The sequence below is a fragment of the Chlamydotis macqueenii genome, chromosome 12, assembly GCF_036417535.1.
Source record: "Chlamydotis macqueenii isolate bChlMac1 chromosome 12, bChlMac1.mat, whole genome shotgun sequence".
NCBI classification, from domain to species: Eukaryota; Metazoa; Chordata; class Aves; order Otidiformes; family Otididae; genus Chlamydotis; species Chlamydotis macqueenii.
This window is the reverse complement of record NC_141567.1, coordinates 2,838,794-2,858,769: the sequence shown is the minus strand read 5'-3', so window position 1 is coordinate 2,858,769 and position 19,976 is coordinate 2,838,794. Positions and strand designations below refer to the sequence as shown.

Below are 19,976 nucleotides of genomic sequence, written 5' to 3'. Positions count from 1 at the left end.
GCTTTTAAGCACGGTGAGACAATGTACCAACAGCAAACTGTGTCTATTTTCACTCCCAAGGACTGGGAATAAAATGAGTTTTGGTTTGAGTTGGTAGCAGCAAAGAACTTTCTAAACAAACGACCTCAGTTCAAAATAAGCCTTAAACCTTAAATCACTTTGGTAATCAATACAAGCAGATTTCCCTTTTTCATAAAAGCTGTAAAGAATTAGAAACACTACTGTTTTATATTTAAGGGTTTTTTTCTTTAGGTAAATAAGGGAAGGCACAGCAGTCTTCTCTGCCCTGTCAACACACTCCAGTATACTCAGGTTTTCCCATTAAATATACTCTGAACCCATGCTAGTTGAAAACAACTTAATGCACATAGTCTACCATGATGCATGTCGTTCAAATGGGGAACTTGTCAGGTAGAAGTCAGTGATTAAACCTTTACAAAGCCTCTTCCTTAATTTACAGAACTCTGGCTTTAGTCATTACAAAATTTTACCTTTGAGGATGCAGCATACATTGCAAACTTTGAGTACCACTTGCTAGCTTTCTCTGCAACCCCTTTTCCAGCAGAAAACATGCTGCTTTTTAGAACGTCAAACTTAGGTGTCAACAGCGTATCCAAGTTGAACGATGGTGAGGACACAAGTGTTAACGCACTAGTTGCATCCTGCGGCTGTTCTTTTGCTGGACTGTTTGGGGAATAAGCCGGGGAGGACCAAAGCCTGTCTCTCGGCTTTTCTTCATTTTTTGCATGATAAGTCTTGGATTTGGTAAGATTGGATGGCCTTGGGGAGTTTGGGGGAAGGCTGGACCTCCTACAAGGTCGGATGACCGTTGGGCTCTTTTTATTAGCGTTTCTGTCATCATAGGGTTTTTGCAACTCAATGCTTGGGGCACGACTTGACAAGGGGCTGCTCATGTTGTTCATGTACATGACTATTTCTTCAGCTAAATCTCGCCTTGCAGATGGAGTAGAAACACTTCTATCATCATCCTCCTCCTCATCTTCCTTCTGCTGTTCTGTCTCAGCAACCAGCAGGGACAGGGGATCAAATCCAGTTTCAACATCTGTCTTTTCAACTGGCTTTACTGGAAAGCTGCTCTTTCTTTGCAGCCTTCTAGATTTTTCACTGGAGCATTTCACTGCTGTAGATGTTTCAGGTTCCGCATCCAGGTCTTCCAGATCAAAGATAACAGGAGACTCTGTTTTATCCACAAAACTGCAATCAAAAGCTGCATCTTCATCACTAGAGTCTTTCTCCAGGCTTTCTCTCTTAGATCCTGAAGAGGAGGTTCTGATATTAAGAGTTTTTGGCCTTATGCTCTTCTGTAACGCACCAGATAGGATTTTGGCATCAGCTCCTAGTTTTTCAACAATTTCTCCAGGGTTTGCTTCCTGATTTATTCTATTCATCATGAGTCCCACTAAGCCATCTCCACTCAGGTTACGGTTCCTGCTTTCCCATGGTATCTCCCTTAAGTCAGATTCTACTGCGCTTTTATGTCTCTTTCTTATGGATTTACTTTTTATAACTTCTGCTTCACTAGCATCCTCAAAAGATGATGTAAACAGCAATCCTGCAGAACTCTCTGAAAAGGAGTTGAAACAAGGTGCTTTATTTCTTATTATATGCACAAAAACTAAACAAAATTGCAAAACAACGCAAATTTGTCTCATCTTTCCAACAGCTTACAACATAGAGATGGAATTCACTATACATTGTGCTAGTGGTTGAAAAGTTGAGTTGAGCATGGTCATAACTTTTAGGAAGGGTCAGATGATAAAACATTTAAAAAGGAGTCAAATCATACAACTGAAGAATACTTTGACATACACCATCAAGAAAAATCTCAAGATGCACTCAGTTTCCTCTTTTGGAGATACATTCTGTTATTAAGAGGTGTGAAAGCTCTGGTTTTGCCAGTGAGTAAAGATGCAGACTTTAAAGTATGATATTACAGTATTTTAAGTACAGTTGGCAGTATTATAATGATTAATTTGACATTACTAAAGACTTGTGAAAATGCTTAAAATTTTTTTAATTGTACTGCATAGAAACCTCTTGTCTATCCTGAAGGAATTGATTCGTTGCTGGAGGTTATTAGAAAAAAAAGTAAGACCTGGGATTTTGTGAGCAGATGTTAACTACAGTGAAAAAAAAAAGCAAAGAAGGAAAAAAATCCAGAAATGCAGAATACTCAGATATATCTCCCTGACACAGCATATATAGACTCCAACCTAAACTCACTCCCACAAAATTGCTTCCACAGATTTCATCGGTCACTGCCATTATACCAATAAAATACTGTAAGTTTTGTGGACAAAAGAACTCAGTCACTCTACTTCGAGCTCTTATTAGAAATGAAATACATATAGGCAAACTGTACAAGAATCCAAATCCACTTCCTCTTCCACTCACCTGTGCTAGCTTCTGCTATGGTATTGTCAACTGTGCCGTTGAGCCGCACTATGCTAGAAGCGGCTTTGGCGTTACTTGAGTTCTGATAATTTAGTTTAGGTAGGCAGTCACCGCTCCCTTTTGCGCTCTCCACTTCGGACACTGGAGATAGAAAAGGACAGACAGTTCTTTAGAACCAAAGCAACTCAATTTAAATCTCAAGTTTCCGTTACCTATTAGATGTCTTATGCAGGATTAAGTGACAGCATGCTGTACATATCACCCCTTGATGGACAGGCTGTTATCTACTTGGGCAGAGGTTTTACCTCTTTTAGGTATGAAAGAACTTCTCTTGTCAGGTGGCTACCCAGAAATAGAGAATTACTTCTCTAAAGGAATTAAAGCAACTGAATATTCTTAAGTTATACTCAAAAGTACTAAACCTTTTCAGCACATATTACCACAGAAACAAACTTGTCTTAATTATGGCTAAAAAAGTACAAGTCTTCAGCAGAATTCACATTTTCTGTGTCCTCAAATGTTTTATTAAACCTAATTAACCTGCCTGCCATCTTACAGGTATGTTCTTATGACCATGGGTAACATTTACACAGAAATTTGCAAGCAAACTGAAGAAAAAGATACTAATGCTAGAAGGAAGATGGTGGTGAACAGAAAACACTGAAGTAACTTTCCTGGTTCCGTACTTCCACACCACTTCCACTCGACAAGGGGATAGTTAACTCAAATAGCAGAGGAAAGCACACTGAACATTTTAAATAATTATATTATTAGGAGAACATTTGTTATTAAGAGTACTTTCAATGAATGTATATGGGAATCTATAGTACTTCCACATTTTTACTACACAATCTGGTCTGCTACATGCTTGCATAAAGTCTGTGCTGCTCAACTGCAGTTAAGAGAATCAGGAGCAGCAGATATTAAACTAAAAAAAAAAAAAAAAAAAGTTTTACAGCAAATCCAAGCTCTCCTCATTTCTCATGCGTCTCCTACATTCCGAGAATTCCAGGGAGCCAAGTAATTTAGACCTGCTCTGACAGACCTGCAAAATTTCAGCTGTTCTCCTCTTACAGGATTTATAAAGAAAACAGACTGGTAGAAAAGGCTTTCCTGGAGATTATGACTATAAAGCAATTTCCTTTTTTTTAAAAGACAAAAACATTATGCTGTAATAATTGTTAAGCCTTTATATTAGCCTTATCACTTATTTGAAACAGAGGAGGAAAAAAAAGAACTGTAATTTTCAAAGCTAAACCATTAGACAACCAGAAAATTACATTTAGAGAAAAGAACTTAAGGCATAAAGTGGCATTATTACATACACTCACTGTAAAAAAAAAAAAAAAAAAAAAAAAAAAAAATCAGTTGCCCCACTTAGTTTTTGCTGAAATCCCTATTTATCCACAACGAACTAGATATCTGTATTCACAGGATACATACGAGAACTGGAGTCGCTCTCTCTCTTGTCCTCTTTTTGTTCCTGTATATTGTGAAGATAAGTTTTCCCTTGCCTGGCTTCTTCTTTGAATGATGTGCTGTTGCCAAAGTCTGAAAGTCCCCCTATCGTAACAGACCAATGACAGAAAAATATTATTATGGTATTTAATAGCGTGACATTGTAAAACAGAATAAATTGAGTATCCACAGTAATTCAAAGGGCTGTTATCAAGCATATTCCAATTAGCAGTGAATATTTTACCACAAAAAAGTGAGAAAAATTATTGGCTTATTTGTACAGTACAAACACTGAAGTGATGCTCTACAGAATGAAATTAAAGGGGTAAACTTGCAACATTTCTTTTTAAATACTGTACTAAAGCACTGCTTGTCTTTGATCAAAATGTCACATCTTTTCAAGAACTCTAAGAGGCATCTAAACATGGTTTCATGTCAATATGGTGTGTTTCTCAGAGTTAATGCACATAATTCTCATAGTTTTACTCGAGTGAAAAAAAAAATATTGAAACAATGCAGCAGCAACCATGAGTTTAATTGCAAAATAAGATTAAAACAAAAATAACTAACATCACCCGAAAACCCCATGCAAACATTCAAGCCCCTATCTGGTCATTCTTAAGACAAAACCCTGACCCAAGTGTACTTCATACAGTCTGACTGATTGATTTCAAGAACCAAATTTACTTAACATTAATATGGTTGTTCCTTTTCCCGGTTGTTATAAACCATTAGTACCAAAATAAAGCAAAATAACAAAGCAGATAAAGTTTCTGTTCACTATAAATACTAAGTGAAGCACTTCAAGTCACATGCATTCTATGTTCCAGGTCAACGTGAAGCCTCCAGCAGCTCCACAGCATCTTTAGGAGGTTTACTCTCATGCAGTTTAGGAGATAACAAGCAAGCACCTGTCCAGGATCAAGAGGGTACAACATGGCTGAAAGTCAGCATCTTTCCCTCTTTTCCCTAAAGATGCTGCACCGAATCTCTACAGAGAGGGTAAAAACCTTGTTACTATTGTAAACACAACAAAATATTCTGGAATGTATGGAAAAATTTGAGATTGCCTGAAGACTCAGCACGCATTCTAGCTATGTGCTTTCATGCAAAGAAATCTCAAAAAAAAAAAAAAATCAGGTTATATCAAAAGCAAATACCATTAATTACATAAATGACAGTTAGTAAAGGACTAATTACACTTCCTTAGTTTACATGGTCTGAGTTGTGATCAACATTGCTAAGGTCTTACATAGTGCTTTGCTCTGATGGGTTTCAAAAAAGTTATTTTATCAGGAAGGTCATATTCATGAAAAATAGGCAGAAATAAAGTAAATTTGTTCAAGGTCATGCAGAAAGCTAGTGATAGAGCCAGAAGTAGGACTGTAATCTCCTGAGTCTAGAGAAATACTCCAGCCATAAGGCCATCATATCTATTCTGTTTATCACAGCAAAAATTTATTTGTACATATTTGGAATCACAGAATAGCCCTGGTTGGAAGGGACCTTCATACATGTATATTGTAAAGGTCTTCCAAGGTCAGCTACAGCTAAATTAACTATATCGCTGGGACTTTAAAGTGTAGTACCTTGTTTTACTAGTAGTAAGTTATAAATACCATGGAAAGTAGTACCTATGAAAAATACAAACTACAGGCCATCACCAGCTCAGCAATATAGCCCTTTGGACATAACATAAATCTTTACTGGATAGAAAACCAAGATTTACAACCTCAAATACTGCACTTGTATTCTAGACAAAATAAGTATGATCATTTCAGTTGGTAGACAGAATCTGCAAACAGTACTTCAAACCCAAGTTCTACTTGCCTCTCAGCTTACATCAAAAAAGGGGGTAAACAAAAAAAAAAAAAGCAAAGCTGGACAGACGTTTCTCTCAGTTGTGAGACTGGCTATTGTATGAACTAGGATAATTATCACATTGGTTTCAGGTTCATATTCTATGTCCGTGAAGAGCTGTTACAATAAATAAAGAGCAGACTATTTTGGATTTAAAGAAAACGAAAACGCTGGTTTTTACAAGTTATGCAAGGACTTTTTCCCCCCTCCTATAAAATGGTTTCATCATCAAATTCAGAACAGAAAGCTGTTTCAAATAGTTTTCTTAGCAGCATGAAAATAAGAAAAGTACGTGAATACTCTACCAGGAATGGCTGTATGCGAGGTGCTTGCTGGTAGCCTTTTCAATGCTTTTTTAAATTGCGCTATTCCTAAAACAACATTTCGTATTTTCATCCAGAGGAAGTAGCCACCTCGATTGCTTGAAGGCCAGGTACTTTCCAAAACGGCCTATTTTGGAAATATCAAAGTCAAATAAAGTCATCTTAAGGAACAGTCAGGAGTGAAATCACTAATCTAAATTTCAAATTGGGTTAAATTGGCAGTTATTAAGTAGACATCTAAACCTACAAACAAAGAGAACACAATTATTCTGTCTTGTATTTCTTCCAGTTACTAGAAATGACAGAATTACACCTGAACTGCTCCCTTATTTCGCTTGCTTCTATTTGCTTGGATAAAAATGCATTTTTGTTTCTCCTCTTTTGAAAATACTTACCTTATTGTAGTAGCCGTAAGTAATGGCATTCGGGTCAATGCCAGCTTTCTGCATTTCAAAAAGCACTCTCACTGCTAGCACAGGCTGGCCATACTGTCCACACAGCTGCATGAGGACTCGGTAGCACACCTGAAGATACACACAGTTAGTATTGTGCTTTTACGTCAAACCCGTACTCCATTCATTACAACCCACGGGCTGTTTCTGGAATTCTGGGGTTGCCTTATTTTACCTCATCAGGTGGATCTATTTTTTTGGTATGCATTTTTTGCAGCACATCATATGCAGTTCTCAGAGCCCTGACTTTTGAATGGCACACTTTCACATATGCAGGAAGGCAGATAAACCAGAGACCATAGCAGTGACGTAACAAACATCTGGACCACATCTGTGGTATGGATGAGTACTTCTTCGCAATTTTATGTGCAGATTTAATTTCCTGTAAAGAATCATAAAGATTATTTGCATGTATTTACACATACAATACACAAACCTCCATGTTAAAAACTGAACATGTATCATTATGCCTAGAGAGACTGCAACTTTCATATGAACAATATTCAATAAATTGGGAAAGAAAATTAAAGCAGAGTGAGTGATACCACTGCAATACTTCCTCCCCCTAAAGACTGACATTTCTTAAAATTTATGTCTATTATTTTTAGTCTGCATTTTTTATAAGAAACATTTAAGAGTTAGAGCCCCTCTTCACGCCCTGGACAGTGAAAAGTAATCAAAAAGTGGGTGTGGAAACCCAGCAGTTCACGCTCATGGAGAACAGCGTGAAGAATGTGGCAGGTACAGAGACGGCACAGCAAACGACAATCTGTGCACAGGTGCCCTGGACAATACAGCGTAGGCAAGAAGCACAGGTGAACATCCAAAGAACAATGAGCATGGCTAGTCTGTAGTCACCGTACCAGTGAGGAATCCACTAGTTAGGCTGCAGCCACTGCCAATCAGTCTTTATAGCCTAACTCAAGATGAAGGCAGCAAGCTCTCACTTTCCAAAGTGCCTCACGCTACAAGAATACCTGCAAGTACCTGTTTAGTTCTTCTGAACATTGGCGATGGGCTGTTTGGACTACTGGCTTTTGAAGACAGTTTGTTATTTGGTGCTGTAAGAAATCCTTCAGGTCGCTCAAACAAGTCTAATTTTAATACTGGAAATCCACTATAGCTGTAAAAGAAATGCGCCACTTAACTCGTGTTAAGGCAGTTCCAAAGTAAACGCATAATGAAACAGCAAATGAAATCAACTACACAGTTGCACTAGAAGCTACACAGGAAACAGAAAACACAAAAGTAAACCTTTAAAAACATAATTGACAAAGTGGATTACTAATCCACCTACAAGATTTCATAAACCTGCACAGTCTCTTAACCTGTCGTTTCAGTGCAAGCAACTTAAACTGATAAATACGTTTGCTTTCATAGCATTTTCTTCAATTAACGTGTCAAATGCATTAGTATTGATCCTAATTAATGAAAAAATAAATCTGTGTGGCTTAGTCCCTAGCGAGCATCATGTGACATGGGTTTATAAAAATCAATATGAACAATATCAATCTAAAAGATTAAATTAGATTAATTCTGAGAAACATTTTAAAATTAATGAAGAAACTAACAGATAAACTCATTTGACATCATCACTAAATTAGTAACAACAGTTTTCAGTCATTCTTTAAAATGTACCATCTTTCCAAAGAGTATCTGCAGCTTATATCATTATCAGTAGCAGCAGCAGGGCAAACAGGGTCCATAAATTCCAATTTTAACCTTAAAAAGTGTCAACTGCTAGCACAACATAACATGAACACACAGCCAGCTTTATTAGGTATTATTGCTTCTCTGCGTACACACACACACAAAATCATTAAAACTTCAGAAGAGCTGGCACACTGGGCATTTTACATACACATTTTTAGTTCAGCAACATAAAGGGGCAGGAAGATCTCTTTCTTGGCTATCACAAGAAACTAAAATCTACAAGGGCAGCTGTTCAGATTTTGGCTAGCATCCTACTGCTTCCTTAGTCTACCTGTATTGTAGAGGGTGTTCTTCACCATTTGGCAGATGAGGGATCTCAGGTGGTGTTATGAAAACTGTATGCTCGCTCTTGTAAGACTCATCCAGCTCTATAAGTCGTGTTTCCCCAGTTTTGTCCATATCTACCTGCAGAAGTTACATTAAGAGAAAAAGTACTTACTAGTGTTATCGGATCTTCTGCTGTTACAGATATATGGTCAAGCAAGGCAAAGTCTGTACCAGCATCAGAGGACTGCGTCTTAACAAGGACGCCTTGGAAAGTTATAATGAGAACAATAAGTGTTGCATCGTTTTTGTAAACTTTACCCTAACACGATAATTGACGTTAATGATATACTCCCAATTCACTGTTCTCAGGTAAATATTATAAGTAGGTGTACAAAGAGGTTAATCTTTTTGAATACAGCCATTTCTGGAACTATGTTTCCAACTGCAGCAGTAACTTGAAATTCATTTTTAAACATGAAAACAAGGGGTTTTTTTCCTCTATTTTAAACACTGGAAACAATAACAAACTTTATTCAATTGTCTGATGTAAACAGAATCTACAAACACTTGTAATTTCAGTCACTTACAGTCATGAAGGTCGTGACAGTTTGCAGAGATTGCAGAAATACACATGCATTCAAACAGATAATGGAATAAAAACGTGTGACCTAACTAAAATTAAAGGGGCATAGAAGTAACTTTGTTTTTCTAAAAAGATAGTAATCTGAAAGGTGAAGAGTAGCTTCATGATTTTTTTCCTCTTTCAGATAACTCAACAGTTGTATGTGTGAAAATACGGCAAATATTAATGCCCCTGCTTTAAAGGCGACAGCAGAGACATACTTCAATGCTCCTGGCAAATTTCAGAGCATCAAACTGCAGGATCAAGTGGGAGAAAACTAACCAACAATTTAACTGTAAGTATTTCATTTCATTGCTTGAGACAAAAATAAAGAACCAAAGAAAAACTCCGCCACCCTGAACAAGATACTGGGAATCCATGAACTGTTTCCCTTTGAGAAAAAGAACAGACAAGCCTTTAAACTTACAAGCTTCCTACTGCTACTGGGAGCATCACAGAAACTGCTAGGAACAGAGCAAATATAACGTGTATTACATTCCACTCGAGAGCCTTTACTTGATATTTGTACTAGTATCTGTACTGCTCTGTCTTTGATCTCCTGTCACCAACTGTGTCTCCTCAGATACCTCCTAAGTGCTGCTTCTGCTCGCAGGATGAGACACATGTCCATCTCAAAGAGATGGCACTATCAAAAACTATTTACTTCTCAGCCCACGGAACACGCTTTTTGTTCACATATTGATAGCCCCAGTGTTTAGCTCAAATATTGTCACAGTTTACATTTATAGCCATTATTTAAATGGTTTAAATGCCAACGAAATTACAGCCAAATGGTATATTATTTCAAAGAAATGAATAAGCAACCTGTGGAACCCAAGGATGCATGTTCTTCATGCCTTAAGAGTTTAGCAACAGAGAATTAATGCACAAAAAGAAGCATCTTCCACAATTCCCTCCCTCTGGTGAGGTGGAAATATATCAAGTGGTTTCAGTAAAATTATTGAATATTTAAAATTTGATAAACACGCAAAGAGGTGTTCTTAATTACACATTTTACTGCATGAGACAGATGGAAAGTATTAGCAAATAGAATCAGCCAAGTAGCAGGAACATATGGCACCTGAAAAATAGAAATAAACGGAACCTTACTTGGCATTTTAAACACTTGTAAGGATGTAAAAACTCCACAGTTACAAGTTTCACCACTGAAAGACAATAAAGCCAGTAGCTTAAATATGTATGGAATTATTTAACTTGTTAATTCCTTGAAAAATGAAAACTTGTGAGACAATCAGACCACATCTTTCAACAGACAAAAACAGGTAATCAATTACAAACTCTACTGCTGCTGTCTAGGATAAAAACACGCAGAAGATTACTCTTCAGTTTAAACTGTTGTTATAAACTATTTGAGGCAAGGCTTAGATTACATTTTACACATAACTAATTTCACAGTACGTGAGATTTGTCTCAACCCAGAGGCTTCAAACTACCCACAGGAAAGTATTGTGTCATCTTTCAACCCATGACATCACTCTTTCATGCCTGTCCTTTCAGGTGCTGGTTCACCTTGCAAAAGGCATTAATATATAAATAAATATTAACTTCATTGGAATCATTCACATTTGATATCTGGTCAAAGTAAAGCATCTTGGCTACAGCTCTAATTCCTCCAGCAGTCCTTGGTATACCTCAATTATTTGACTTTGTACACTACTGTTAAGCGTAGCATGAGAAAGAAGAGAAATCAAGAAAGAGAAGCAGGAAAGAGAAGATGATGCAAATACATCACTGTTCAAAGAAATACTACGTGGGAAGCCACTCTCTCATGTCAATGAAAATCTAGTTTCACAAGAAATTCTAAAGCCATGGCAAATCCTAAGCGTATAGCAATTCCAGTGCCTCAGTTTCCCCACAATTATCACTGGCATAGAAGCAGTTGTCCCATTAATAAAACTGAACAAAATCCTCACTGAGAGAAATAGAAGTTGGAGCAGTACAAGTGTTTTCTGTAAAATTTATTCTCATGACACTGTCATGAGCAATTTTTTTGTAGTGGAAAGAAGCTGCCCACAGCATCAACTAGCAAAATAACCGGCATTAGACCAGATGAGTCTGCTTCAGCTGCATAGGCAGCTACTTAACCTTTTAGAAAAGGTGAAAGCTTCAGCAGCTCCACAGATTACGTGCAGTCTCACAGTGGCATCACCAAGTATTACTTTTTGGAAGAACTGTTTGAATGCCCAAGCAAGGTAAGTTTAGCTAGGGCATCAACTTCAGTGGCCTCATAAACCATTCTATAAACTGAAACAGAACAGACAGGATTTTTATTCAGAATGCCATGACTATGAAAACATCAAATTCTATTTAACATTAGTAAGAGAACTAATCTGCAACACAGTGGGCACTAGGTACTGCTCAATAGTGTTTAGTTACCGAGGTGTTCTGCTGCCTGTGTGATCTCCCATTTTTAAACACTAACTGGCACACAGCAAAGCAAGCACTACGTCCTGAAGGCTTTTTAACTGAACTATAGGATAACTGAGTGAACATTACAGAAATGTTTGTTATTACATCCATTTACAACCCACAAACACCTGCAAGCCATGCTGTATAACTGTGAAACACTTTTGAGAACTATTACTACTAATAAAATATTAAGACTAGCAAAACTTATGAAGAGCATTAAACACCATTGAACCAGGCTTTTATATTTCTCTCAAATTTAAACCTAACTGCTTTCAGATTTGTTTTCAAGTCTTTTTAGCTCTTCTTTAATTTCATAGCAGAACTAGCCATAAATAGAAACTGTAAATAGCAGTTTTCATCATCTTCGGTATTAATTCCTGCGGAACAAACAGCAGGTGACCTGCTTTACAGGAAATCCTAGACAATTGTGCATTACTTAAACATTAGTGTTCCAGAATAGATTGTTACAGGTAGTCAGTAAGATGACAATTAGGTGTAGAATTTCTTATAATATTCATAAAAATTTTTTCATGTTACAATAGGAGCAAACAGGGATATAATATTGCGTGTTTCAGTTCAGTGCTTCTGAAAACAAAAGCTAATGCAAAAAAAAAAAAAAAACAGAAAACCCACACAAAAACTTCACAGGAAACTGTAAACACATTTGTAGATCCTCCTCAATACAATGAATTTTCAAAAGATAATATACCCATACCTTTTAGAAAATTAGTTCTTCACAGTGCTCAACACTACACTAATATGGACCTTCTTTATAAATATCTTAGGATTTTAAAAAATCTGAGTGATACTTCCACAGAAGACTAAACAAGAAATCCACTTTGAACTGGGAAATCCAGCATTCTGAACTCCATTTCAGCAGAAGTTCTAAGCTTATTTCAAGAAAAATACCAACTGTGAACACATTGAACTTTCACACTCCTCGTCATATAATCCCTAACAATTGAGAGAATAGTGAAGCAGCAGATAGCAAGGTATTCCTTCATGGCAACACAAGCACAATGGTGGAGTAACAGAACCCACAAAAAATGTCAGCTTACACTAGGCTTATGTGACACATCATAATAAATCTTATTTAAACAAATCCATACATTTCATAACCATCAATATTTAACAACAAGATCATTAGAAAATATTCTTATCCAAGAGAAGAGTATCAATACGAGCAATGTATTTAAAAATATTTCCATCGGCAAGCTGGTTTCGAATTGGGGAAGCAAGTGACAGCAGTATGAATGAAAGGAGAATTGATAAAGATTTGCTTCAATTATTTACTTCTAATACAAGCCTTCTAAAAATTCTCTAAGAGTAACTAAAGAATTACTATTAGAAAGAATTGTTAAAAAGCTCAAGGAACTTTACTTATAATGATTAAAAAAGTGAGACTGCCTTACATCTTTTAGTGTGCTGCTCATCAACCCCATTCCTAAGCAGCTCAATTAAACATTACACAACCTATAAAAATGCTTGTAGTTTTATCTAAAGAATATAATTCTCTGATAAAGAAGCTCAAAGTTGCTACTTTACAGTCAGAATATTACACTTCTTACTATGGGCCAGTATTTGAGAAGCTAACATACATGTGAAAATCAATACTTCTAATTTGTTCTCATGGTATTTTATTTACACTTTCAAGAATTCAAAGCAGAAAATGAAACAAAGCTCAACAAAACAGGAAAATGGAAGGCTCCAGTGCCCAGAACAAAGGGAGCAAAAGAAAAATAGAAATAAACTTGCACTTCAGATATATTCTGCTTGTAGTACATCAGATAACGTAAGCAACAGCCAAAAACTGTGTGGATACGAAGACACGCTTACTTTATCTACGCAGTCATCAAAAAATGCAAGGCTTGCGTCCTTATCACTGACAAAAGAACACTCTTCAATGAAGCGAATAAACATTTGAGTTTTGGTCATCAGCGTGTAGAACTTCTGATGTGAACGATCTCGACTTCTGAGAAAACCTATAAAGTGAAATCAGAAGCTCGTAAGAGCTCGTCTAAATCAAAAAAGTCCTCACCAAAAGTCAGCATACATTCTTTACTCTTTAAATAAGCATACATTCTTTATTCTTTAAAAAAGAGAGAATCTAAAATAATAAGTTAATACACATCAAACAAGTTTATGACTCTTCACCTTGTAGTTCAAAGAGAGAACTTGCATCTGTGGCTGTTTCAGAAGGTGCCTCCGTTATCGGCCTGAGATAAGACCTGTAACCTTTTAGTATTGAGGCCATGAAACACAGAAATGCTTCCTGGATCTCCAAATCTAAGAGATGTAATTTTTTCCCAGAATTAAAATCATAGTCGTTCATTGCTAATTCCATTAATGCATCTTCTCTTGGTCTCTGTTGCACTGTGAACAAAAACAACGTAACTTTTTACTTTTTTTTTTTCCCTTTAATATTGGTTAAAATTCTTTTCTCTTTATCCTACTAGATTCACTGATTGCTGAGCTCCATTGAGTTTGGAATAGATTAAAATATATGCAATTCTATTCAATCATGACATGTGTCAATGGATTCAGCTTGACCTTATACAACTCATGTTTCTCTGGATAATGTTTTTTCCCCAAAAACCAGATTCTATATATTAATTACCTACATACACAGAAAAAACACCACTCAGATGCAGAGTGGAGTCACCCAAACACAACAGGAAACACTGATACAGAGAAAACAGGCTTTTTTAAAAAAAGATCTAGCAAAATCTCTACTCTTAAAGTAGATACCTGTATGAGTATTTTAAAGCCATCAGAACTTTTAGCTAAGACTTCACTGCTACACACACAGAATATGAAAACATTTAATAGTGTCTCAAAAAAGAGAAAGGATGGTTTCATTACTATCTTTCCACATAATATAATTATAGCCAACCTTGTATTGATACAGTGCTTAAGCAATTTGCTCTGTAATAAGAATTTAAGAGCAGTACCACTATTTTTCTATAGAGAACATAGGTTTAAAAATTTTTCTAAAGAAATTCTTACAGTAAACTATATCAAAATTTTGGAGCAACAGACAATTTTCATCACTTATCAGCTATATACATTTTTTAATTCAGCACACACCAGAAAAACCTCTGTTTCTGTACATTCTAATTGAGACACTATAAAATTCTAGTTACCTCAATAGTCAAGAATGTGTAAACAAGTCTTTAAAAAGTGCCTTAAATCCAGGTGACGATTACAAAGTTCTCATGCAATATGCTTTCTAACATGCATTTCTCAAACTTGCAACCCATTCCTTTTCACACTCTGATTTGAGTCTTAACCAATTGCTGTCTCTGCCACAGCAACTTGATTTTACAATTGCATTATTGCTCTTTAAGGCTCCCTCCAAAGTCTATGGAAATAACCTTCCAAGCAGACAGGCAATGTCAGGGTGCTGATGGACTTCCTTCCCCCTTCACACAGCCTGTTAGCTATGACGCCCAAGCACATCAGCTGGCCTTGACTACGCTTATATTTTCAAATGTTTTGTTTCAAAGAATTTCACTAACATCATCCCTATCCATTTTTCTGCTTTCTCACATCAAAATCCAATATACCTTGCTCCGCAATATTTGAGGATTCTGTCAACAACTATTTTTTTTCTTAGACATTTCCAGTAATTATGCTATGCATTTAAAAACTCAATGTTTATAAAACATTAGTTATTTCCATCTTAAAGTTTTAGGTGAAGTACTATCAAGCTGAGTGTCAAAATTATCTCAATTGTCAAGACATCAGCAAACTTGAGCAGGCTTTGAAGACAAAACAAAGGTCTTTATTAGGTTCCAGCCTACTCTTTGCTTTATGATTCCTTTCTCATACAAGTTCTGCTTTTTTTTTTTCTTTAGTTATGAGGATAACATCAATACAAAGGGATATCTATTCAGCATCACCTTACATATATAGAAGTCTCCTCTTGCCTAAAAGCTCCTACATGGGTTCTAATCTCTGGACTTAAAGCACAGATTTTGCCATTCTGTAAGAAAACATTTTAACAGGTGACTTCAAAACATATTTAATTAGCTGTATTTATCTGTTGGTGCAGCACACCAATGTAAATCTCACTGTGTACTTTCCCACTCACATTCTGCCAGTTGCTGATATAAATTATTTAGAGTGTTCATCAGATTTTTACAAGGTTTCTTTGGTAAGATCTTCCATGCTATAGCTTTCTTATCTCCAGTTCTGGAGGGAAAGAAAAAAAAAAAAAAGGAAAAAAATGAGTATATACTGCAAATGTATGTGTATATAGAACTGTATTCAGAGGATTTTTCTATACCACCAGATAAATATGACAACATATACAATTTGCTCCATTAAAACAGGACTGAGCAGAACTGAAAACAAACCAAGTCAAACTCGCTTTACTTTATGGAAATTTGATCACAGCCATCCAACCAATGTCCCATGTTTCAGGATGATGATTATGCTGCCACAATCTTTAGCACTGAAATCAATCCAGTTCATGAAGGACAGATTAATAGTATTAAGCACTTACCATCGCACAAGCCACTGCCGCACATGCTATGTTCTGAGCTGTAATTACTTAAACTAGGATGGGGATAATGACTAGAATGCGTGTAGTAACCTGAAATCAATTTGATATAATAACTGCTTTGTGTTTTGTGCACATAGATTTGGACTTAACTATTTCATTATCATGATGATAAAAAATTACAGCATTCTTTGTCAACAGAGGGCACCAGTAAGCCTCAAGACCACATCGGTTACAAACTTGCAAAAATTTTAAGTATTTGTTTGACACTTTTTTCCATATCATGAAATGCAATTAACCTGTTTTAAGAAAATACCTGGAAATAAACTATTTTCCATTAATTAATACGTAGCTAATTATACAAATACCAAAAGAAATGCACAGACATGTTCCTCAACTAAAAAGTAACAACACCAAAACCAGTTATCTCAGCTTAGTTTGAACTAGTCCCTAAAAACCTCAGATAAGTTGGTACCAGCATAAAATCCTTAACAAACATTTCAATTTACAAATACTTCATGTATGCAACCTTCTCTAAATCCATACACAACTACTGAAGCAAAACTAAATTCAAAAATAAGAAAATTTAGAAAGAAAAAAGTTTTTAGTTAGGCATAGTAATGCTGAGAGACTGTTACCAATAGGAGGATGATACAAAAGAACACTGACCAAAACTTCAAGTTACCCTAAGTATATAGTGAGTATATTAAACATTATACTGATATAGAAGTTTAATTCTGAAATATAAGTTTAATCAATTGTGTGCTTCAGAACCTCGAATTAGAAGCCTTACCCTCTTCTATTTTTATATCCTATGATAAGAAGGAAATAAATAAATCTTTGTTTTGAATATCATACCAATAGGGACTGTTTCCCAATGGTTTTAACAGTGCATTGCTATACCTTACTCCTATAGATAAACAGTATTACAGAAAAATATGTAGTACTCTACACACTTGTGAAAGAGAAATACCATAATACTGTTATTTCAGTCTGTTAACAATGGCGTGATTCGAAGTCTTAACTAAGGCGCTCTCACCCACAGAAGTTCACATCTCTAATTCTCAACATGAAATTCCTATACTTCATATTGATGTGGAGTATGATTTCGTTGTTAGAATTCTCAAGCAGATGCCTATATGAAGACACTAGAAGTTCTTCAACACTAAGTAAGCTAATAACAAAAACCAAAAATTACTATTCTCCTCCAAGAACACTGATGTGAGAGACAATATTGTTAATCCAAGAAGCGTGCCAACATGTGCAATAAGATTTTAATGTAATAGAATAAAAGGCAATAATGTTCCATGAGGATTGTACCTTCACTTTGCCGTGTTGAACAGCAGATATGGTTTCCAGCATCCTCTTTTCAAGCTGGATGACATACTAGAAAGTTCACAGGTTTAAAACAAATAAACCTCCCCAAAGTTTTGCCAAAAAGCTAGTTTTTGCCTTAAAAACACGAGGTAAAAAAATTATCACAGAAGAAAAATTGTTAATGAATACTTACTGAGAAATTGTATTGGTATCTAGGTCAACACAGCTAACATCTGGTGGAGGGTCATATAGGTCAAAGTATCTTGAATCAATTCCCACTATGAATGGGCACGGTGCACTCAACACATCTGCCAGTGCCAAAGGACAAAGGGGAATATATGGGCAAGGCCAGTGGAAGGGAAAGATCATCTTTGAAAATATGCAGAGACAAAAACATAGGTTAAATATGTATAACAACATTGTCTATGCGAGTATAAGCCACACTTCACTAACTGCCACTTCAAAATTATTTCACATGGCAGATAATTATGGCTGAAAATCTACACGCAGATTATTCAATCAAAAATACACTAATTTCTTTAAAATTCAATGTGTTTAACTTGTAGTAAAAAAGCTCTTCAGTACCATAGACTGTATATAGTAGAGCTAACAAAACAGTGCTTAGCGAAGACAGGCAGGAAAATAATATGCATTTAAAATTCTTCTTGAAGAAAGAATACAGTGCTATTTGGGACAATCAGGAGCTTATATTCAGTGCATGGTGATGACCAAACAATGCACTTATTTTATTTACATATTTACACACAACAATAGTTACTCTCTCTCTTCTGCCTTCATGGGGTACCATTAACCACATTAATTTTTCCCTAATTATTTTTATTTTTATTCTTATTTTTAAGTAACCTTTGAGCTTAACAGCAGTACCACTCATTTTAGATTTTATCTAAAAAAACCCATTTTTTGCACTTACAGGTGTATGATTAAAAGAACATTACTTACAGAGACCAATGCCTCTGTCACACTAGTAAGGACAGAAGGTCGCAATGAATGGATGAGAATTTTATGTTCCGTCACAGCAAATACAAGTAGAGTTACTGCATTTTCAGGTCCTAAATTCTGAAGTAGTGTAGAAAACTTGCCTCCGCTGTTACAGAATATAAACACACTGGTGAGTTACGAGGGACCATAAAAAAAAAAATGTTCAATAACAAAATAGAAAATAAGGTATTAGAATAGGATTTTAACAACTTGAATCTGCAAATCTTTCTTTTAAAGAAGACTGCAAGGCAGACTACTTGGTACGCTTCACTTTTCAGTGAAGAATGGTTACTTCCTAATAGTAACTATGATTCCCTGAGACTCTTCAATCAGTCTAGGCTGTTTTCGGAACACGTGCATGATGATTTTTCTTTTTGAGAAGCAATTTACAGGAAGACAACACACATTTCTTTAATCATTCTCCTGCACAGAAACATGAAAAAGCTGCACTATCTTGGGAGCCCAGGTAACAACTCCTAGGAAGGGGATCTAACAATCTATACTCTGCCTCAAGAACCACCAAAATTATTTTAAAAAGATATTGTTCATTAAGTAGATATCCTTGTCAGGGTGCAGGTCTAATCACACAAATGAACTTCAGGTACGCTAGCTACAGAAAGCACTAGACAAGCTAAGTTAATTTGCACAATTACAACTTAAAATACCAAATCTTTTGCACAATAGAAGTCAGAATACATTTCACAATTAAACAGAAGATACTGTTACTTGCCTCAGTGGAAGGGGTGATGACACAGGTTGGCTAAGAATCAGGTTATCGTGTGGAGATAGCTGTAAAAAGATTTTTTAAATATATACTTTTTATTCTGAACTTTGGAGATATTTATTAGAAATTACACAACTATAAAAGAATATACAAAACCAAAATTTTAACTGAGTCAAACCTTATCTAGCCCAGTTGTACAGCACTGTAAGAAGTTGCGTGCAATGCCATCAGTATTTTTCAGTAAAAGCCAGGCAAAGCAGACACGCTCTTCCTTTCTTAGTCAGAACTGAATACATTGCATATTCATAAAGAGGAATGTAAAATAGCTAATACTGCAAAAATCTGAATATATTAACTGCTGAAAAATGAAGCCGTCTGTATTTTAACGAAGCAAGGACGCATAGTTCATACATAGCTTTCAGGGGCCAGGGAGGGATTCTTTTTGGATTTAGGGGGAAAGAGATAGATAAAATGCATGACGGGGAGAGACGGCAGGTCACAATGTAAAGTGAAGACATGAGAATTAGGCTCTTAGCTTAGGTTCTTAATAGAAACAGCTCAGCTTTGATAGAATCTTTAAAATTTGCATTAGCTGAAGATCCAAGACAAAGATCTTATAAATTCACATTTCTTTCTTACAGAGATATGACATCAAGAGAAATCATTCATATATTCAGCATGAATAGGAGGATTGAAATGAGTACAGGAACACAGACACACAATCAATTTATCAAAGCTCGACTGACATTTTCACTCACAGTAAATCCAAGGTAACAAGATACCGGTTCGGTTAATCCCCCTGCTAAGTGGCCATGCATTTTTTAATCTATTGCATAAAAGCACACATACAAGTAGCTGTAGTAATTCAGTAAGTCACAGTAACTTGTACAAC

General features: G+C 35.9%; 1 protein-coding gene across 1 annotated transcript in view; it reads right to left on the bottom strand.

The window, feature by feature from the left end:
• The window catches only part of DENND4A (DENN domain containing 4A), a 55,103-nt gene that overhangs the window by 10,732 nt on the left and 24,395 nt on the right, over nt 1-19,976 (bottom strand). Inside the window, exons 9-22 of the mRNA XM_086756803.1 lie at nt 19,091-19,149; nt 18,322-18,466; nt 17,555-17,730; nt 15,634-15,734; nt 13,695-13,913; nt 13,377-13,522; nt 8,493-8,626; nt 7,496-7,631; nt 6,684-6,890; nt 6,452-6,580; nt 6,039-6,183; nt 3,859-3,978; nt 2,416-2,556; nt 492-1,585 (exon numbers count right to left, since the gene is read on the bottom strand). Coding sequence (XP_086612929.1) covers nt 492-1,585; nt 2,416-2,556; nt 3,859-3,978; nt 6,039-6,183; nt 6,452-6,580; nt 6,684-6,890; nt 7,496-7,631; nt 8,493-8,626; nt 13,377-13,522; nt 13,695-13,913; nt 15,634-15,734; nt 17,555-17,730; nt 18,322-18,466; nt 19,091-19,149 — 2,952 coding nt within the window. The remainder of the gene's footprint in view (nt 1-491; nt 1,586-2,415; nt 2,557-3,858; nt 3,979-6,038; nt 6,184-6,451; nt 6,581-6,683; nt 6,891-7,495; nt 7,632-8,492; nt 8,627-13,376; nt 13,523-13,694; nt 13,914-15,633; nt 15,735-17,554; nt 17,731-18,321; nt 18,467-19,090; nt 19,150-19,976) is intronic.